Source organism: Thamnophis elegans, chromosome Z (genome assembly GCF_009769535.1).
Source record: "Thamnophis elegans isolate rThaEle1 chromosome Z, rThaEle1.pri, whole genome shotgun sequence".
NCBI classification, from domain to species: Eukaryota; Metazoa; Chordata; class Lepidosauria; order Squamata; family Colubridae; genus Thamnophis; species Thamnophis elegans.
Window position 1 is genome coordinate 96,748,500 of NC_045558.1, and position 23,208 is coordinate 96,771,707.

A 23,208-nucleotide genomic window follows, 5' to 3' on the forward strand; every position below is an offset into this window, starting at 1 on the left:
TGAGGAGCATCTATCCGGGCCCATATGGGCAATCTCTCGTTCTATCTTCATCATGTCTTCCTCAAAAATCAATTATTGATATATGTCAAACCTGAGTACCACTGACTTTTATATTACTATTCACATCACATCCTTTGAGTGAAAATAAATTTCATAGTAGAGAGGCGTTAACCTGTTATACCTGTTATCCTGGATCAGGAATTGATAATATTTACAGGCATCAATATATTGCTAAAAGTATTTCAATAAATAAATATTACAGACTACTTGCAAGGCTGGCAAATACTTGATTTTAGTGTTCTTGCATGTATTATAAAGCTATTTTGAACAATTAATGTTTTCTAAAATTGTAATTTACTTTGGGGAGTTATGTGATTACTATTAATTGATGTAATCTGGACTATACATCCATAGGTGTTGAAAGAACGTATTTTAATTCTATATTCTCCATGGTTAAAACTTCAAAAGGAATCAGATTCTTAGGAGATGGAAGAAAAGAAATGCAAAAACACACTGCAGTTCTGTGCAAAGTCCAGAAGCATTGGGATACATATGCACTTAGTTTTTATTCTCTGTTTTGTTGTGCTATGGTACCACCAGAGGATGTGTGTCCTATAGGACCAGTTCCTATCTCTTTCTTAATACTATTCATTCTTTATTAAACAGATTTTTTGTCCCAACCCTGAGGTGTTAAAATGGAAGACAAGAAATGAGCAAGTGATAACCTATGTTTACTTGATTTAATTGGTGCTTAAGAAAATCTACTTGTGTATACTGGAGCAAGTGAGCTAATGGCCAGACTATATTCTAAATAGGTATATCTGCAATTGATCAAGAGATTCTTAGTACTTGAAAAATTTGCTGAGCATGCATCTTGCAGAAGTGTTTTACCTGAGGCTGCTTGCTTATCACTAATGTAGTCATTTCCGGCCCTCCTCAGGTGATCACACTTTGATGCTTCCTTCATAACTTGAGCTATTTCAAGGTCACATGTTCTTTTGTGTTCATAATTCAAGGGTGTGACTTCGTAATGAAAGCAGGAAATGGGAGAAGGAGGTAGTGCTTAACTTCAGGCTTTTGTAGATGAATCTTACTGAGCTTGTTCTGTTGCTTCTGACTTGGAAGCTCCTGACTAGATAAGTATGTTTGTACTTCTCAAATTTATTTCTCTTTTAAGCTATTGTGAAGATCTTGTTGCTCTTGTGTAGTACTATGTATATGAGATGTTGGCAAGATGTCTTTTTCTTGTTAATGTTGGAATCCCATTTAGAATTATATGTTGTGTGAGGCAGCAAGAAAGATTATTTTGCCTGAGTGCTGAAGAAAAGATCTAATTATATGTGGAAATAGTCCAATATGTTTTATTTCTGTATTGAGCATTAGAATAAAGACGGCTATTCCAGGGAGAGAAAGGAACTTTTCTAACAGTTTGTGGGTTGATAGGAACTGGAAGATTCCTTTGATTTTACCAATGACTGAAAATATGTGGATGTCACATGGAAAGGAATTATTAATTCAATGGTAGCATTTAATTATTTCATGATAAATGATTGGAGGCAAAGAACCTTCTAGTAGGCATATAGATGATTAATTTTTGAGAAATAGAACAATCAGTATTCTCTTAATTGAATCTTAACCCCAATATCTACTTAGTTCTTAAGGCGGGTGGGAATAAGCAGAATGAGATAGACGGATATGTGTTGTCATGAATCAGATAGATAGCCTTTTGATGATCTTGTACTTAACAGTTTAGAATAGTTGAGGGGGCAATATTATAACGTAAAGTGCTCATGCCAGGATTTTCCAGGAGTTATTAGCTTTTTAAAAAATGAATTATACTTGGCTTTGTTAAATTTAAATATTCTTTCCTATTTCAGAATGTCAGGAAACTATGTCATTCTTTTTCAGGAACTGTGAGGGGCACAAAAAATATTTTTGGCCAAAAGTTGTCTACTTGTAATAATTAGAAAGGGAGGGCATGTCCACCAACCTAATTTAGTTTGGAAGAACGATGTTTCAGATAATATTATAGAAATAACAAAGTACTGGCAAAGTACTTCACTGTTATTAAGATGGTTTCTCTGTCTCCTAAATACAACGAAGATTTCTTGGAACTCATAGCTAATGCATTTCTTTTAAAGGTTTTTGGTTAGCAATAGTTGGGTTATGTTTTCTTATGCCTCATTATTCTGGGCTCCAGAAAAATTATAACTTCCATCAGTGATTTTAATGTTCAGTGTAAAGCTACTCAGCCTGTGGTTTGAGCATTGGGTGGGATCCATAACTCTGAATTGTAATTTTAATATAACACAGGTTTTTAATCTTTGATCCACAGATAGATTTCAGAGGGTCCATAAATTTAGATAGACAAAAATTTTATCTTCACTAATTTCTTGGAAGCGAAGAGATCCATAAATTTCTGGAAGGAACCCATGGCACTAAAAGATTAAGCACCTCTGATGTAACAGGAGGAGATAGTAAATACAAGCAAATTTATTAAATGTTTGTTTTGGCTCCATTTGCTTTTGGGAAAGTGACTACCTGAATCCCAGTCAAGGGTCAGGTGATTGTACACCAGTCTTCTAGAGCAAACTGATTGACTGCCTCTTTTTAAGAAGCTTTAATATCACCTCCTTTAAATGATAAATAATTATGTATGTATGTATGTATGTATGTATGTATGTATGTATGTATTTTTCTCTAGTAATTTTTAAGAATTTATTTGTAAGTCCTGTTTAAGGAAGAATTAAAATTATTTTTTAATTTTCAAACATGGGCATTTGAAAAAAATAGTTTGTTGAGTTATAGTCTTCATATTTTGAGGTTGTAATTCTTGTAATTCTCACATATAATGACTATGAATGTTGGAAGTTATAATTTCAGCGTGTCTGGAGGATACTTAATTGGGCAAGAATGTTGTATAGAGTTATTTTTTCTTTACAAATCACTTTTCCCCCTCTAAATTCCTCTTTTAGTCTTTGTTCATGGAAAGAACAACACAAATATTCCTTGTGATGAAGCATTCTTAACTGAGTAGCATTTAGACAGATTTGGTGTCTCTCTTGATGTTTACCAGATGTCACATGTAGTTCTGAGAAAGCGGTTGCAAAACATATTTAAAAGAAGATGGGATTTTTAAGAACTTTGTGGACACTGAATCTTTGAACAGCAGTGTTAATACAATTATAAAAATACTGTGATAAAATAAAAAGGGGGAAAGAAAAAAGAGGGGAAAGAATAATTCTTATTCATGTACAGCTAGTTCAGTCCTTTTAAACAGTGCCCCCAACCTTTTGGGCATCAGGAACTGGTTCCATAGAGGGAGATTTTTCCACGGACCAGAGGAGTTATGGTTTCTGGTGCTGCCTGCTTCCCGCGATGGGACTTTGCTTGTTTGTGCGGCTTGATTTCTCAATGCTGTGGCCTGGTGCTGGTCCATGGACTGGGGGTTAGGGACCCCTGATTTAAAATATTAGTAAAACTAGACCATAGAGAAACATATTCCTCTCTCTTCTCATCTTTAGAATATAAAAACATTTCAGAAACTTAACAAGTACACTTATTTTTGAACACACTCTTTAATATCAAGAGTATATATTTTTCCATCTAAATAACAAATTCTATTAGGCTTTATAAAGCAAGAGTTTGCCTTAAAATCTAAAATTTATGAGTAGATCGATAAAGTTTCGTAAGTGCCACCTATTTCTTTGCTTTGATAGGCAAGTGTTGAAACTTAACATGTTCCTATAACATTAGACTTTCCTGGATGATTGAGAATCTTCATTGACCTGCTTGAAATAGTTTCATTGGTCTTGTGGATTTGACAGGTATCTGTAGTGTCATGGATGAGTCATACTTCCTCCATTACACACCTTGCTACATTTCTGCTGTGATGTGGTATCCGATAAAGAATCATGCCTGTTTGTCTCTGGTTGTGTAAATTCTGCACACGTTTGCGTAGCAACTAATGTATTGTTGTGTTAAGACTAAATTTGTCTAGCTACCTATAATTACAGGTACACTATTAATTCCTATACTAGAAATGTAGGATGGATTCTTGAAAATTCTTATTGCCAATTACAAGATGGCAGAATTTGGATTCTTTGTTCTTTTCTTTACAACACTCTAATCAATTCAGTACTTGTGTATCTTGGTTCCTGGGATTTCTGCAGCTAGCTGAAGTCATACAGTTCCACAAATTCTATAGAATTCCATGTTGCTTAGTTTTAATACTAAGAAGGAAGAACAGTCCTAAGAAAGGCATATCGCCTGTTCTTAACAACCCCAGAATGTTCCTCTAATGGTATTGGATCTTTAAGGCAGATGAAGATACAAAATACAATTGGTGGAGGAGGATGCAAGAAGAAGAAAAATGCCCTCCTGTTTGTAGACCTGAAGTGATGTTCTACTCCTCCTACAGAGTTTGATTATCAAAATTTATTTCAAAGAGCATTGGAAATGGTAATGTCATTAAAGTGTGAATGCTGTGAAGAGTTGTGGTCCCTTCAGAAACATATGCTTGTGAGAATGCCTTACAGTACTTCAAAACCATGGATATTAAAAAATCTCAATTATCTTAAATGTATATCAAGAATGTAAGGAAAATGATATTTGTGAGAAAGCTTTTCTTTAATGAAACGAGAGAATTTTATATATCAAAAGCAGATAATTTGAGTAACTGATTCATTTTTACAATAGCTTGCATCATCGAGAACTATAAGCATAGTTCTGTTGTCATTTGTTGGTACAACAAGCTTCCTTCCATTTAGACTTCTGGTTGTATGAGCTTTGCTTAAAAACAAAGGAGTAGTATAGGTGGGCAGTCTAAAATAATTGTTGTGAATGATAGTATTGTTAAGAAATACACTATACAGTGCAAACCCATTTATGCTTTACTTTTCATAAAGTTTCATCTTACTCTGTCAATTTACGTGGAGCTGAACCACCCTAAAATATTTTCTCTGGGGCTTTGGATTTGTCAATTGAAAATTATTTATTTATTTATTTTGTCAGTTGAAATTATTTTATTGTATTCTTTTGTATTCTTTATTAAACACTTCTCCCAATGTATTAGAATTTTAACTCCAAGAATTTTCAATTTTCGTGACTTTTAATTAACATGTTGAAAGTAATGTTAGTTCAGCAAGTGCTTGCAATGATTTCAATTCTCAATAATGAGCAGAGGAAGGTGCCACCAGTGGGCTATCATCAATCCTGATTGGTCCATAGACTGAGAGAAAATTGTTGCAGCCACGCCTCTACTCCTTCTGCCCAGTTTCCTCTCAGTCTATGGTCCAATTAGGCTGGGTTTCCTCATAGCTCTTGCTATTTTCTGTGGGTTACTGTTTTTTTCTGTAAGATTTGCCATTATTTGAGGAGAATTTGGCTAATTAGGTCTATTTCTTATCAAAATTTCATCAAACTTTGGAGATATTGATTCAGTGAGCAGGGGAGGCGTCTGGCTCCTCGCCTCCTCGCGTGGTGCCAGATCGCACTCGTCTGGATCCAGCACTGTTTAAAATTGCAGCTCCACGGCAGATGAGGTAAGAGGTGGCATGAAAGTTAAATTATAGTTGGCTCGCGTGGCTGTGGTCCTGGGCGGCGGGAAAAGCCGCAGCTCTGTTTTAAAGAGTTTTTTCTGACAGCCCTTCTCCTTTCCTTAGCCAGCAGCCACTGAAGGAAGCACTTTTCAGGAGTCGGCAGTTCCGCTGGCGGGATTCTTGAAGAGGGCTTTCTGCAAGCTGTCTAAGCGTGGTGTTAGATTATCGCTGTGTAATCCAGCATTTTCCTTAGCTGCCCGCCATTTCTAATGAAGCGGGTGGCCGTTAATTGAAGGTGGTAGCCATTTTGAGTTGCAAGGACAAACGGTGGCCATTTTGAACTTAAAAAAAGACTAGTGGTGGCTATTTTATGTGCCACGAGGCTGCAGCCTTCATTATAGTGAGTTGGAAAGAATTGTAAAGATCATTCCAATTGGAGCTGGAAGCCAATTAAGGGAAGACGGACCCATTGAGTGGATTTTCCACAGGGTTGCCAGTGGAGCAAGTGAAGATTAGCGCAGGCATGTCTTCCAGACAAGAGGGCACAGCTGGGACTCAGGGTTCTGAGATGACAGTTGCTGGGGCGAGACCTAGGTCTACAGCCGTGAAAACACCAGCGGCACAACGACCATCCAGGGCCACCTTGTGAGATTAACAACGAAGGTAGAGGGCCCTGGAGAAACTATTGGCCCGGGCGGAGTGTTTGCTGGATCAACAGAGCCGGGCGAGCAGGTCTCCCCCCAGAGTTTCTAGTCCTGCTTCATCTTTAGCTCCATCTCCCACTAGAGAGGGTAGAGGCACTCGAATGGATGTTTCCCCTTCCCCCTCACCCTGAATGAACATCAAGTGAAGCTGAGCTGAAGGCTGTAAATCCCCGAAAAGCTGCAGGTCCAGACTGGGTGTTGGGGAAAGTGGTAAAAACCTGTGCTGACCAATTAACAGGGGTCAGGCTAGAGTCCCATCATGCTTGAAGCAGCCACAATTATCCCAGTTCCGAAGAAAGCAGCCATAAAACGTTTGAATGACTATAGACCCATTGCACTGATGTCTATAGTGATGAAGTGTTTTGAGAGACTGGTCCTACAACACCTCAGTTCCTGTCTTCCACCAAATTTTGATCAACACCAGTTTGCTTATAGAAGCAACAGGTCAACAGGGGATGCCATCACCATTGCTCTATATATTGCACTGAGCCATCTTGAGAAATCTGGGAATTATGTCAGAATGCTTTTTATATACTATAGCTCGGCCTTTAACACCATCTTACCAGGAATTCTCATTGAAAAGTTGACTGACCTGAATTTCCCTCCCCTCACTTCTAAATGGATCAAAGATTTCCTGACGGATCGTCCACAAACAGTAAGGGTTGGGTCCTTTACATCTTCCACGCTGAAGCTCAACAAAGGCTCCCCTCAGGGCTGTGTGCTCAGCCCATACTTGTACTTGCTATATACATATGACTGTATATCCTCTGATCCATCCAACATCATAATAAAGTTTGCAGACAACACAACAGTGCTGGGTCTCATAACTGGAGAGGACGAATCAGCATACAGGGAAGAAGTCCAGAAGGTATCCGCATGGTGCTCAAGAAACAAATTATATCTAAATACTAGTAAGACAAAGGAGATGGTGCTAGATTTCCAGAAGTGCAGAGAGGAACCTGCCCTACTGTATATTGAGGGGGGCTGTGTGGAGAGGGTTTCCTCTTTTAAATTCTTGGGAGTGCTTATTAGTCAAGATCTCATCTGGAAAAACAACACATTTCTAGTGATTGGAAAGGCCCAACAAAGACTTCATTTCCTTAGAGTCCTGTGAAAAAATCAGGTGGAACAATGGCTGATGACCTCTTTCTATTGATCCACCATAGAAAGTGTCCTCACATATTGTATTACAGTATGGTATGCTGGTTTAACAGCTGCGGACAGGAAGGCACTACAGAGAGTGATCAATTCAGCACAAGAAACTATTGGTTGCCCTCTGACATCACTGGATGACATTACCAGATCTCACTGCTTTAGCAGAGTAAGGAAGATACTCAGAGATGATTCACATCCTAGTGAGTGTCTCTTTGCACTTTTACCATCAGGCAGAAGACATCAAAGTATAGCCAGCCGAACAAACAGGTTTAAAGATAGTTTTTATCCTTGGGCTGTGAGACTTAAATACAATCACAATCACTCCATGCACATGCTAGTTTTTTTTCTTCTTCTTTCTTTTTTCGTTTCTGTTATAATTTTGCACCAGTGAGGTTACAACCAATTTTGTTGTATTTAAGTACAATGACAATAAAGATTATACCTATACTTATATATGATGTCTTGGTTCAGGCTCATACTTATGAGCAGACCATGCGGGACATCCAACTCACCATAAAGACCCTCCAACGGATCGGATTCTCTGTTAATTTTGATAAAAGTTCTCTAACTCCCACCATGAGGTTGCTGCAGCTGGGAGCTGTAATTGACTCCAAGGCAGGGGTGGTCTTCCTGTCCCAAAAACGGAAATCCAAATTGCAACAATTAGTTCGGGAAACCCGGGTCAAGAGGGTGGTCCTGATAGTGGATCTCTCACATCTTTTGGGAACAATGATCTCTTGCATAGGGATAGTTCCCTGGGTGCATTTTCACACTAGGACAGTACAGTGGGCCTTGATCCCATATCAAAGAGAAATGATGAGCAACTCACCCTTGGCCATTCCAGTGTCACTCCGGTAGTGACTGTCAACAGCACTCAACCAGGGGTCGCAGTTCAGAGAGCCACAGAGAATAACCATGACTATGGATGCAAGTTTCTTCGGCTGGGTAGCATTGATGGGCTCAAAGATGACGCAAGGCCATTGGACAAAGGCAGATTTGCTTCACAACATCAACTATCTAGAGCTCAAGGTGGCACGTCTCGCTCTCCTGCATTTCCAGCATGACTTGCAGCACAAGTTACTTCTCACTGACAACATTGCCAAGAAGGCACATGTGAACAGACAAGGTAGGACTCATTCCAGGGCTCTGTGGACAGAGGCACACAGACTGATCTCGTGGGCGGAGGCTCATGTGATATCGATAGTAGCGGATCACATTTCCGGGACTGCCAATCACCAGGCGGACTGGCTCAGCCGAGCCACAGTAGACCACGGAGAGTGGCAGCTTCACCTGGACATATTTCGGTCTATTTGTCACAGATTTGGGACTCCAGTGGTCGATCAACTCCAGCAAACTCTCAACTGCCGAGATTTGTGACCAAGATATTGGACTCAAGGAGCCGAGGACATGGATGTGCTGAGATGCCGATGGCCATCAGGCCTTCTCTACGCCTTCCCTCCCCTTCCCCTTCTTCCAGGGACCATCAGGAAGATAGTTTCAGAGGGGGCGGAGATAATTCTATTAGTGCCGGACTGGTCCAGGAGTGGTATGCGGACTTGGTCCAACTGTCAGTATCTCCACCTTGGAGAATACCCAGGGAGGAGATTTGCTTGTGCCAGAAGGTGTAAATTCCTCCAGAGCCTCAATGGCTCAAATTAACCGCCTGGCACTTGAAAGGGACATTTTGAGTAGGGTACAGGTGTCTGTTAATGTTATTTCCACCTTAGAAGCAGCCAAACGACTTTCGACCACTAGAATATATAACACTATGTGATCGGCATTTGTAAAGTGGTGTGAAGTGGTGTCTATTAGAGCAGAGGATACGTCGGTGCCTCAAGTTTTAGACTTCTTACAAGATGGGTTAGACAAGGGTCTAGCATACAACACCTTACGTCGCCAATGGCAGCACTTTCCATCATTTTGCCGGGCGAAGGTCAGGTTCCCCTATCTCATCTTCCTTTAGTAAGGAGGTTCTTAAGAGGGGCTGCCAATATTGCCCCTCTGATGGTACATAGATTCCCCACGTGGGACTTACCTTTAGTTTTACAGGCTATGACAGAACCTCCTTTTGAGCCAATTCACTTGGTATCTCTTCAACTTCTCACTCTGAAAGTAACTTTTTTTAATTGCTATAACTTCGGCTAGACGCATCTCAGAGATAAGGGGCTCTGTCTTCGCGTAACGATCTATGTATTTTCCACCAGGATAGGGTAAAAGGTTGGACCCTCCCTTTCTGCCGAAACTTAATACTCTGTTCCATAGGGCACAAGAGATAGTGTTGCCCAATGTTTTGTCTGGCTCCATCTCACTCTAGGGAGCGACTCTGGCACAGGCTTGATATCCTTAGGACACTGAGAATTTATCTCAAGCAAACGGCCTCATTCTGTAAAAAAATAAGCTCTTCTGGTATCCTTCCAGCCATCCACACAAGATGCAAGGGTGACATCTAACACGATAGGTAGGTGGTTGAGGAAAGAGATTTCCTTGGCCTATGAAGCTAAAGGCAAGAGTCCCCCTCAGGGAACCACTGCGCATTCTACTCGCAGTGCGGCCACCATGGTGGCATGGGCGACTAGAGCGCCATTGAGGATATCTGTAAGGCAACTTCTTGGGCGATCCCTACTTCATTTATTTGACACTATAGATTGGATGCTTACACATTAGCTGAAGCATCTTTCGGCCGTAGAGTGTTGCAGCAAGTAGTGGCTCCATCAGCCGCTACCAATTTATAATTTTTCTCTCCCTATGGACGCTAGCTTGGGTACGTCCCACTAGTAGCACCTCCCTCTGCTCATCATTGAGAACGATCGTTGGTACTTACCTAAACGTCGATTCTAATGATGAGAGAGGGAGTGCTACCTTCCCATCCTAGTAGGGTAGCGGCTTGTGGGGAGGAGTTGTTTGTTCCTTGTGACATTTGATTCACAAGTTTACTCTCTACGATCTCGAGGAAACTGGGCAGAAGGAGTAGAGGCGTGGCTGCAACAATTTCCTCTCAGTCTATGGACCAATCAGGATTGATGATAGCACCTCCCTCTCTCATCATTAGAATCAATGTTCAGGTAAGTACCAACAATGGTTTTCCTATTTCTTTTTGTTATTTTTAACTTTTATCTTGTTATTTTCATTATTTTGAATAGATGTATTATTTATGTTGTAAAGTTAATATATAATTGTTAAATTTATAAATGAGTTAATATGAAAACAGTATAAAATGAGTTAATATATAAATTAATTTCCAGCTCTCAAAATGTGTAGGCAATGTAGCTCCCAGAATTTTCAATCAATAGTGTCTGTCATCTATTTGGAAAATACTAAATTAGGAACTGTAATAAATGCAAGTAATGCTCCAGTCAAAGCAGTGCACAATACAAGTAGTCCTCAGCTTACAAAGTTCATTTAGTGACCATTCAAAATTATAACCATACTAAAAAGGTGACTTATGACGTTTTGCACACTTATGACTGTTGCAATATATCCATGATCATGTGATCAAAATTCAGCCACTTGGCAACTGACTCATATTTATGACAGTTGCAGTGTCCCAGGTCATGTGATCATCATTTGCAACCTTTTGACAAGCAAAGTCAATTGAAAAGCCAGATTTACATAATAACTGTGGCAAAAAAAGTTGTAAAATGAAGCAAAACTCACTTAATAAATGTCTCGTTTAAAAACAGAAATGTTGGGCTTAATTGTATTAATAAGTCAAGAACTACCTCCATATTTTAGTGTAGTCCTCTTTTGTTGTATCTATCCTCTAATCATTGTCTTTTTCCTTCCAACACTGCAGGTTTATGAGTGATCAAACATTCTTTTTACACTAAGCCAGGAGGGAGTGTAGCAAAGATGCCAATACCACCACCTCCGCCACCTGGGCCTCCTCCTCCTCCAACTTTCAGTCAGGTAATCCTTCTGCTTCTATGTATTGTTTTATCTCTGGTACAGATTCACCACAAAGAATCTTTACTTCTACCGATTATGTCAGCTTGTGTATCTTCCAAATATGCAGACATCTGGCTCCAGTCCCAGTCAGTATGGCGTTGACTTAGAATTTTGAAAATGGGAATTCATACATTTGAAGAGTGCTTCAGTTGTTGTTAAAGGAGATATAAGAAGGGAGTCCAAACCCTGAGAGTCAGGTCCAGGAAACTACATCACTATCCTCAGGTAGCATAACTAGGAAAAACCATAACTAAGGCAGAATATCAGCAAATAGCCCGAGCCTGTAAAGATGAAGTAAAGAAAGCTAAGGCTCACAATGAAGAAAGGCTTGCCACAAGAGTAAAAAATAACAAAAAAAGCTTCTTCCAACATGTTAAAAACAAGAAAAAGGTTAAGGAAACAATTGGTCCATTGCTGGGAGAAAGTGGCAAGAAGGTGACAAGCAACAGGGAGAAAGCATAACTATTTAACTCATTTTTTGCATCTGTCTTTACACAAAGAGATAAAACTGTCCAACCTAAAAAAAACAGCACCACAAAAATCAAATTGAAATAGAGAAGAAAATGGTAAGTGAGCACCTGTCCACCTTAGACGAGTTCAAATCACCAGGACTGGATGGATTACACCCCAGGGTTCTAAAGGAACTGGCAGATGAGATCTCAGAACCACTGAACTATATTTTTCAGAGATCCTGGAGCACCGGGAACTGCCAGAGGACTGGAAAAGAGCTGATGTGGTTCCCATCTTCAAAAAAAGGAAAAAAAAATAGATCCAGGAAACTTTAGACCTATCAGCCTGACCTCAATACCAGGAAAGATTCTGGAAAAGATAATCAAGCAACGAATTAGCGAACATCTAGAAGTAAACAAAGTAATAGCCAAAAGCCAACATGGGTTTGTCAAAAACAGATCATACCAGACTAATCTTATTGCATTTTTTGACAAAGTGACAGAATTAGTGAGGAATGCTGTCAATATAGTTTACTTGGACTTCAGTAAGGCATTTGATAAGGTAGATCATAACCTACTACTAGATAAAGTAGAAGAATGTGGGTTGGACAGCATCCCCACCAGATGGACTCGTAACTGGCTGACCAACCACACTCAATGTGTAGTCCTCAATGGAACTGCATCTACATGGAGGGAAGCATGCAGTGGAATACCCCAAGGCTCTGTTTTAGGCCCAGTACTCTTCAACATCTTCATCAATGATTTGGATGAGGGAATAAATGGGGAACTTGTCAAATTTGCAGATGACACCAAGTTGGCAGGAATAGCCAACACTCCAGAAGATAGACTTTTAAGAAGGATCTTGGCAAACTTGAACACTGGGCACTATCTAATAAAATGAAATTCAATGGTGAAAAGAGTAAGGTTCTACATTTAGGCAAGAAAAACAAAATGCACAGGTACAGTACCTTCCTCAATAGTAGTAACTGTAAGAGGGATCTTGGAATCCTTGTGGACAAACAATCCTAGTGGACAACCATTTAAATATGAGCCAGCAGTGTGCAGTAGTTGTCAAAAAACCCAACATAGTTCTAGGCTACATAAACAGGAATAGAATCAAGATCAGGTGAAATGTTAATACCACTTTATAATGCCTTGGTAAGGCCACACTTGGAATACTGCATTCAGTTTTGGTCGCCACAATGTAGAAAAGATGTGGAGACTCTAGAAAGAGTGCAGAGAAGAGCAACAAAGATGATTAGGGGACTGGAGACTATTCCTAAAATTTATATATGTTAAGTAGATAACGCCAAGTTACATAAAAGTATAAGGCAGTGTGTTCATCATATACAGTGCATTCAGAAAGTATTGAGACCCCACTTCATTTTTGTTACTTCTGCAGCCTAATTCTACAGTTGTTGAAATTCATTTTTTCCTCATTAATCTACACTCAGAACCCCATAATGACAAAGTGAAAACAATTTTAGAAATGTCTGTAAATTTATTAAAAAGTAAAAAACTGAAATATTACATTGGCATTTGCACCAACACTTGAAATTTAGCTCAGGTGCCCCCTATTTCTCTTGACAGTTGCTGACATGTTTCTATACCTTGCTTGGAGTGCACCTATGATAAATTGTTTGGACATGATTTGGAAAGGCACACACCTCTCTATAGAAGGCCTCAAAGCTGACAATGCAAACTGTAGCACAGTAAAAAACCACAAGGTCAAAGGAACTGCCTGCAGTTCTGCTGCACTGAAAGTTCCTAAGAGCACAGTGGCCTCCATAATTCTCAAATGGAAGAAGTTTGGCATAACTAGGACTCTTCCAAGAGCTGATCGCCCGGTCAAACTGAGCAATTGGGGGAGAAGGGCCTTAGTAAGAGAGGTTACCAAGATCTCGATGATCTCTCTGAGCTCCAGAGATCCTGTGTGGAGATGGGACAGAGTTCCAGAAGGACAACTCTCACTACAGCCCTCCACCGATCTGAGCTTAAGGCAGAGTAGCTACACAGAAACCTCTCTTCAGTGCAAAACACATGAAAGCCCACTTGGAGTTTGTAAAAAAAGCACCTGAAGGATTCTCAGATTCTGAAGAACAAGATTCTCTGGTCTGTTGAAACCAAAATTGAACTGTTTGGCCTCAATTCTAAATGTTATGTCTGGAGGAAATCAGGCACCACTCATCACCTGCCCAAAATCATCCCAACAGTGAAGCATGGGGATGGCAGCATCATGCTGTTGGCATGTTTTTCAGCAGCAGGGACTGGGAGCCTGGACAGGGGTGAGGGAAAGCTGAATGGAGCAGAGTACAGGGACATCCTCAACCTGTTCCACAGCCCTCAGGATCTCAGACTAGGCCAACAGACAGTGATCCTAAACACACAACCAACACACAAGAATAGTTTAGGGACAACTTTGTGAATGTCCTAAAGTGGCCCATCCAGAGCCCTGACTTGAGCTCTATTGAACATCCCTGGAGGGACCTGGAAATGGTTGTTCACTGACAGTTTCCATCCAACCTCACTGAGCTTGAGGGGGTTTGCAAGGAAGAATGGCAGAACATCTTCCAGTCCAGGTATGCAAAGCTTGTCGCATCATACCCCAAAAGACTTGAGGCTGTAATTTCTGCCAAAGGTGCTTCAAGAAAATACTGAGTGAGAGATTTGAACACTGATGCCGATGTGATATTTCAGTTTTTTTCTTTTTAATACATTTATAGACATTTCTAAAATTCTGTTTTCATTTATTCAATATGGAGTATTGAGTGTATGTTAATGAGAAAAAATTGAATTTCAACAACTGTAGTATCAGGCTGCAGCATACACATTTGACAAAAGTGAAGCGGGTCTGACTACTTTTTGAATGCACTGTATGTATGAAGACCACAGATTATTATATACCTTTTGTATTGATCCTTCAGGAGGTATCCCATTACTGCTCTAGTTCACATGTTATAAAGAAGTAGGGCTGGAAGGATCCTGAGTTATGATATCCAATATATTAGGTGCTCATAGATTGACCACCAAGAGTGATTTGATTTCAATGCTACAGATACACATAAATGGACCAAAGAATGAAATATTTATTGTAGGTTGATGGATAAAAATAATGGAAAGAGTAGGAATTGCAGATGAGGTGAAAGTGGTTCTTTGAAAGCCATGATAAGGATTTTTTAGCTGTAGAAGTACAAGCCTCCTAGCTATAGAATTGTGCAAAAGTGTACAGTTCATTACATGCAGCCTTTTTTTTGGTAGTGTAAATGAACGACTTTTGTGATCTTCAGGCTGCCAAGGGATAAGAAATCTTTTTTCATTTTTTTTGGTGCAATATTTCCTTTCAGGCAAACACAGAAGCACCAAAATTGTGCAGAGATGAGCAGCGAGGGAGAAATGCTCTGCTACAAGACATTTGTAAAGGGGCCAAATTGAAAAAAGTGGCTCAAGTTAATGATCGCAGTGCGCCTATCCTTGAAAGTAAGTAGGTGAATTAAGCAACTGTCAGAAGATTTTTGTCGTCAAATTAAAAGAAAGGTGTTGCATTTCCCCCCAGTCATCCCTTTCTTTTAGGAATAATCTGTAGCTCTTTAGATATACAAGATGGGTTCATATATTTCTATTCATGCTTTGCTTGTGCTATGAACCCAGACATTAGAATGTATTCAACAAATTATAATTAGACAGAGCATCATTTCCCATAATGTGTGAATCAGGTCAGCAATGCAAACAGAATTTGGGAATTATTTGAATTCCAGGCACTTGACAGAAATTAAATAAAGGCAATTAGGTGAGGACTTGTTGCCAGTAAAATTATTCTTGGATCAGCCTACTGTGAGATGGATTGTTCTTAGTCCAGTACTGTAAATCAGTGGTCCCCAACCCCCGGTCCGTGGACCGGTGCCGGGCAGTGGAGTACCTGGCACCGGGCCGCGCAGCGGCCGGGGGCCATGATCGCTGCAGCGGCCGGGGGCCATGATCGCTGCAGCGCAAAGGCTCCTGGGCCGTGCACAAAAGCTCCTGGGCCGTGCCCCCACCCCTGCGCGCGCTCAGCGGGCCACGGTAAAATTATCAAAGGCTGACTGGTCCGCGGCGATAAAAAGGTTGGGGACCACTGCCGTAAATAATTATTTAGGCCACTAAGATACAATCTGTTGTCTTCTCACTGTACTTCTGACCGCAAATTACTTTGTTTTCTTCTGGTTAATTCTTGTTACATAGTGTCCAAATTGATTCTGCTGTTATTGTGTGCTTATCTTGATTGTTTCAAATTTAATTGTTCTAGTTTAGGAAGGGGGGAGGAAAAGCGTTTGTGGAGTTTGAACTATTATAGTTTAACTATTGGAATTTCTACTCAGCACCACTGTATTTCCTACATCTGTTGTGTATACTAAAGTTATTTTAGACTTCCCAAGGGGAACTTTCAATGCTGGGCAAACTAAGTCCAGCTTTGCACAATAGTAAAGAATGTAAACTGCCTGAAGTCTTTAGGTTAATATTAAATATAGATAAAGTCAAAGCATTTACAAATTATTAGTAAACGTTAGTGGGAAGTGGTGACTCCGTGGCTAAGACACTGAGCTTGTTGATCAGAAAGTCAGCAGTTCGGTGGTTTGAATCCCTAGAGCCGCATAACGGAGTGAGCTCCTGTTATTACTTGTCCCAGCTTCTGCCAACCTAGCAGTTCAAAAGCACTTAAAAATGCAAGTAGAAAAATAGGGACCACTTTGGTAGGAAGGTAACAGTTTTCCGTGTGCCTTTAGTCATGCCAGCCACATAACTATGGAGATGTGTTCAGATAGTGCTGGCTCTTCACCTTTGAAACGGAGATGAGCTCCACTCCCTAGAGTTGGGAATGACTAGGGCCATGATGGCGAACCTATGGCCCGTGTGGCACATGGAGCCATATCTGCCAGCACGTGAGCCTCAGCTCTAGCGCCCATGCGTGCACCAGCATGCTGATTTTTGGCCTTCCAGAGAGCCGGGGCCATTTTAGCCCTCCCCAGGCTTCAAGAAAGACTCCGGAGTCTGGGGAGGGAGATAAATGGGCCCAATGATCCAACCAGAAGTTAGTTTGTGGAGGCGTGTTTGCATTATGGGTGCCATCATGCACATGCGCTATTGTTCACGCACCCTCACATTTTTGGCACCCAACAACAAAAAGGTTAGCCATCACTGGACTAAGGGAACCTTTACCTATTAAACATCAGAAACAAAAGTTTCTGAATTTTGCATTTTAATTTTAAGAATAAGGAGAACATCTCTTTAAAGCATTCTAGAGGAAAATATATTAAAATTTGGACATTTGAATAACAATATCAAATACCATTAGTTGCAGGTAGGCCTAGCAATTATAGGTTTGCTTCTAATAGCTGTATTTGATAAACTTTTTGTGTTACACAATCTGACAAGTTAAATAATATGGAAGCCTTTTATTACAGAATCCAAGAGTGGCAGCAGCTATACTTCTTCTACATCTCCCCTTCCAACAAAGGTGGGCCTTTTCCAAGGTGGTATCCCCAAACTACGGCCCATGGGCGTAAAAGAGAGTTCAGGTGACGTTTTTAAAAATACCTTTTTAGCAATTTTGAAACATGATTTGATTTCCCTTGCTGTGCCCTATAATTGAATCTGTATTCCTTTTACTTTCTATTGGAAATAATACGGTTTAAGCATTTAAAATCTGCTAATCACCTGCAATTAGGAATACATATTTATCAGTGTGTATAATCTCTGTTCAAACAGATCTGTAAGTTTTATTAAATTGGACGGTCATTTTTACCTATGAGCTTTACCCCTTTAAGAAATAAGACAACTTTTCATAGCAGAGCTACCGTGTTTCCCCGAAAATACCACATGTCCTGATAATAAGGCCATGCCACATTTTTCTGATGGGCAAAAATATAAGCCCTCCCTGGCTAATAAGCCCCCTGGACAATCCCCCACCTCTGGCCAGGCAGAGCGCTGCTCACCAACCTAGCGGTATCCTGAAGGTGCCAAGCTACGGGAACTGGGGGGGGGGAGGGAGGGAAAAGTGACCGCATTGCTTGGCGCTTTGGGATACCACTAGGTTGGTGAGCACCACTGTGCCCAGTTGAAGAGGGGGGTTGCCGGGTGGTGGCTTTCTTGTGAGCGGGCTTCCAAAGAGCTGGGCACAGCCTCATGGACAAATGGCTGTGTTGTGCTGTTACAGCAGCGCAACACAACAGCCATGAAGTGACCACCCTCACGAGCAGCCACCCAGCAAACCCCCTTTCCAACTGGGCACAGTGCCATTCACTGACCTAGGGGTATTGCCATCCGGCTCGCCGCCACCCGGCTCCCGCAGCTTGGCACCTTCAAAATGCCAGTAAATGGCGCTCTGCACGTGGAGTGGCTGTTCCTGGCCTGGCCCAGCTCCCTCTGTAGAGGAAGAGCACCTCCACTGCCGCCGCCACTGCATGGCTTTTTCGGTGGCTTCCAAACCGAGTCTTCCGGTAGTAGCTGCTCTGGGCGTACGCTCTATGGTTGTGGGCCAGCTGCCGGCAGAGTGCCATTCACTGGCATTTCAAAGGCGCCAAGCCGCAGGAGCCAGGCAGCAGCAAACAGGTGCTCCCGCGGCTTGCTGATACCCCTAGGTCAGTGTGTCCGGCTGGAAAGGGGGTTTGCTGGGTGGCTGCTTGTGAGCATGGTCGCGACAGCGCAACACAGCCATTCGCCCATGAGGCTATTCCCAGCTCTTTGGGAGCTCGCTCACAAGAGAGCAGCCGCCCAGCAACACCAAAACAATAAACCCCTCATAATAAGGCCCAAGACATATTTTGTAAGTAAAAAGAAAATACGACCCTGTCTTATTTTCGGGGAAACACGGTATCTGTATAGGCTTTGATCCATTTAGCTGATTTTATATATCATTTTTTACTTTATTTTTCCAGACAACTCCTCTGGGAAGGTACTACATCAGGGTCCTGGGGGTAGATCAGCTGCACCCCGTCCTCCTGTATGTGCTACCAGCACCCGACCCCAAGATGACACTGAAAATAGCCGAGCTTCTCCTCCAGAGCTTCCACGCATGCAGAGACCTTCATTGCCAGATCTTTCACGGCCAAACAGTGCTAGTGGTACTGGTATGAAGCATAGCTCTTCAGCCCCACCACCACCACCTCCTGGACGGCGAGCCAATGCTCCTCTTGCTCCACATTCTATGCATAATAGCAAAGCACCTTCCTACAACCGTGAGAAGCCATTGCCACCAACTCCAGGTCAAAGGCTTCCAGGAAATCGTGATGGCCCACCAGCTCCTCCTCCCATTAAGCCACCCCCATCCCCAGTAAATATCCGGTCAGGACCAAGCAGTCAGAACCAATCCTTGGTACCTCCTCCCCCACCCTACCGACAGCCTCCTGGTGTCCCTAATGGCCCTGCCAGCCCTATTAATGAATCTGCTCCTGAGCTTCCCCAGAGACACAATTCCTTACATAGAAAGGCACCTGCTCCAGGGAGGGGCATGGCACCTCCCCCTCCTCCTTCAGCCTCTCCTTCCTTACAAAACAACCGCCCCCCACCTCCTGCCCGTGATCCACCAAGCCGAGGTGCAGGTAAGAGATTTTTATAGCCTCATTCAACTTAAAAATACTATATTTTTTGGACTATAAGATGCACTCCCCCCCTCAAAAAAAAGTGGGTGGAAATGTCATATAGAGAGAATGTTGTCCAAGCCCCATCCACTGGCCCCCACCCTTTGGCCTCTGCCTACCCACAATTTGCTTCCTTGCAGCAAACAGCCTGGTCAGCTTCAGCACAGCCTGAAATAGCACTAGCAGCTGATTGGCAATTGGATTGGCCTCCCAGAATACTGACAATCAACTGTTCCAGGCTGCAGGGATCGCTGCCACATATCACCGCCTCTGTGAACCCCATTTTCTGCCTTCATGTGTCCCATTTTTTGGCCTCCATGCACCCCATATTTGGCCTCTGTGTGGCCTGTTTTCAGTCCGTTCCAGGCGGTGGGGATTGCTGCCGCCTATCACTGCTGAACGGGGCAGCGGCTGAAAATGGGACGTGCGGAGGCCAAAAATCGGGTGCACAGAGGCAGCGATAGATGGCGGAAATCCCTGCAGGCTGGAACAGCTGATCATCAATATTCCAAGAGGCTGATCCAACTGCCAATCAGCTACTTGTACTAAATCAGCTGCCTTGAAGCTGACCAGGCTGTTTGCTGTTTGCTGTAAGGAGACAATTGCTGAGAGATAGACACAGATTTTTTTTCTTGTTTTCCTTCCCAAAAGCTAGGTGCGTCATATAGTCCGAAAAATACGATTGGTTGTGGAATTTATAACAGTCAACGTTTACTGTTTGAAAACAGAAGTGTTAGCACACAAAAATGCTTCAATGCTACTGTATATCTTCTAATTTGGATATATAGAGATAAATTTACAGAAGATGTTAATTGCTCTTTTTTCACAGATATGGCCATTGGCAAAGAAGTTTCTCATAGAAGAAAAATAATGTTTATTTTATGGTATAAGGATTATAACTAGAAAGTATCTGCAAATGACTTTGCACATTTAAATGTTTATAACAACTTTTAATTGTATGTTTAGGAATTTGGGTTCTAACTGATCTCAAAATTATTGATTTGATATTTCTGAAAAAAATCCTATTTCCAGTACTAAAATTTGATGACATCAGTATGGACCATGAGTTAGGAAATTCTTCGTCCAACCACAAAGTCATTATGAATACTTAGACAAGCCACAGTTCTCTCACTGTCAGGCTCTTCATCTTCAGTATTGATCTAAATTTGTTCCCTCAGGGAGACAGTAAGAATTTTACAGATGAATATTGAATACTTGATAGTAATTTCATAAATTCTTCCTTGATGCTCTAACTGGACAATACCAATGATTAAATATAGAGTTTATCCATGAAGGATGCTGCTTTCCTTGAAAAAAATTGAAAAGTTACATTTGACAGATGTAGGAGGGCAATTTTTTCACCAAGTCTTTTTGAACAGGAATTGAATATTTCATTTTCTAAGTATGGTATTCATTGCAAGTCTTCCAAAATAGGGAATCCATTATGAGGCATGTCATCAGTCTGGTTTTTTGTTTTTTTTCATTTTCATAACATATAATCACATGTATGCTATTACATAGCCAACATTGTATTGTATTATTAAATGTTTACATCAATTCATCTTACCATCAACTCCCCAAACCAATTATTGGCTCTTCTGCCCTCCATACACCATATCACTTTCTTCTCCCTCTCTTCTCCCCCTCCCTGTCTCCTTTCTTCCCTCTGTCATCCTTCTCTTCTCTACTTCCCCTTCCTCTCTCCTTCTTCTCTCTCCCCTTTCCACTCCTCCTTTCTCTCCTCCTCTTCCCCCCCGCCCTCTCTCCTATCCCTCTCTTCTTCCCTTACCTCTCTCTTCTACTTCACACTCTTCATCTCATTTACTTGTTGTATTTCAGCTTCTGAGCAAGCTCCATTTTATGTTAATGGTATTTCTAATTCCTTTTCAATATACATATTTAATTTAGACATATGTCCCAGCTATTCCCAGCTATTCTCATCATTATATTTATATAATTATACATCCTTACTCGCCCCAATTTGTGATTCTGTCTTTAAATCGGAATAGTTTCCCATTGTAAGTATATTTCGTGTTCCCTCTCCATTTTTCCATATTTTGGATTAGATTACCCTTAATTGTCTATAAATGGCAATCCTTACTGTTCAATGTTCATTACAATTCCCTTAATCTACTATACAGAATAACAAGCGGTAAACATCTCACTTCGTTCATCATCTTAAAAGTTCTATATATGTCCATGTTTCATATATTTTAACACATGCTTAATTGTCCTCCTATTGTCATATTCAATCAATTAGCAACTCAGTTTAAATATCATGTATAAATGTGAATCACAAACCTCTGCTTTACAATTTCCCCATATCAGTTTCATATTTGTCCACATTCCATATATTTTAACCTTTATTTAATTATCTTTCCATATTCAACCAGTTAGGAACTTTTTTGTCATATTTAGGAATAAACCCCTTATCTTAGCTTTATATTTTCCCATATAACAACTTCTAGTTGTCTGATTTTTTTCCTAGTAAGTCTTTTGTCCCACTTCTCTATTCCTGCCTTCTCCCTTTTCTTTGTTTTAACACGTCCATCCTCTTCAATTTACCCCAAGCCACCATCAAGATCTTTTATATTTCTCTTTGTTGGGGCATAATCTCCTACTTCAGTTTTCCTTATGCCACTGACAACCTCCAATTTTCAACCTTTCTAGCTGCTGAAAATATATTAATTGGAACAAGTTTGCATACAGCCAAAACTCGGGTTTGTTCTTCTTCGCCTCCTACTTTTCCAAGTTTTGATTTACCGCAGTTGGTAAATTAGTATTTTCCATACAAGTATGATTGGGTTATCAGTTGTCAGTGAAGATAGTGCTTTTTTCTTGATCTTCTCCCTTGTTACATTCTATCTCATTAATTGGGGTTGCTTAAGATATATTAGTTAAAAAACACAATCAAATAAATCTTCACGCTCCTAGACTCCTTTAAAAACACAATCTTTTCAAGTCGGAAGCCAAATTTAGAGTTAGTATTTGAGTGGGTTTGTCACTTCTCTGCTTTCTCTCTTTCTGTCCAAATTGTTTCAAACAAATGGCTTGGGGTGTTGTGCTAGTGTTTCAGCCCTCCATTTTCCTTTTCTTTCTTTCTTTTCTTTTTGCAAAAATCCCAATCTTACCATCAATATTATTTATGCTCTCAAGATTCCTTGCCTTTTCCAAGTTTGATTTATGGCTGTGGGTTAGAATTTTCTTACTGGTCTTTCATTTCTTCCTCACACTCCTGTTCATTTGCTTTGGCTGGAAGTCAACTTCTTGTGCAGCCATGCTGCCACCCCTACTCCGATTCGGAGGGCAAATCTTCGACCCACGAAGGACCTGTTGCCTCCCCTTTGGTCTGATGAGACACTGCGCTTTCTCTCCCCCCCCCCTTCCAGGGGGGTTCCGATCTAAAAAAGATCTCGGAGATGGTTTGTCAGACAGGGTTCATGGGGGACACTTGAGAGCCCACACCTCCTCACGTCTGTCCAGCTGGAGAACTTCCAGTCGAATCAGGCAGGTCATCAGTCTGATTACCTTAAAAGAGAAGCAACTTTTAATTTTGCAAAAACTTAGATCCGGCAGGAGCAATATTATTGAAATATTCCCAAATGTTATGTGACTGGTTTAGAAACAATTTGAGCCACAGTGTCAGATATTGTACGTTTCTTGACATGGTGCAAACTTTAGTTTAAAATAGAACAGTTCATAGGATTAATTAGTTTTGTATCCTAATCATGCTTCATTTCTGAAATGAGAGATTTCAGAAATGTTGAGTTGAAAATGTTTTAGAAATAAATTACATAAACAT

General features: G+C 40.9%; 1 protein-coding gene across 2 annotated transcripts in view; it reads left to right on the forward strand.

Annotated features, from left to right (window-relative positions):
* WIPF2 (WAS/WASL interacting protein family member 2) overlaps window positions 1–23,208 on the forward strand; it is a 39,769-nt gene that overhangs the window by 11,494 nt on the left and 5,067 nt on the right. The window contains exons 2-6 of one of the 2 annotated variants that reach the window (XM_032237687.1): window positions 10,350–10,461; window positions 11,193–11,305; window positions 15,138–15,270; window positions 17,232–17,345; window positions 18,705–19,367. In XM_032237687.1, coding sequence (XP_032093578.1) covers window positions 11,249–11,305; window positions 15,138–15,270; window positions 17,232–17,345; window positions 18,705–19,367 — 967 coding nt within the window. In that variant the 5' untranslated portion in view covers window positions 10,350–10,461; window positions 11,193–11,248. The remainder of the gene's footprint in view (window positions 1–10,349; window positions 10,462–11,192; window positions 11,306–15,137; window positions 15,271–17,231; window positions 17,346–18,704; window positions 19,368–23,208) is intronic. The other variant, XM_032237686.1, reaches the window with a different exon arrangement.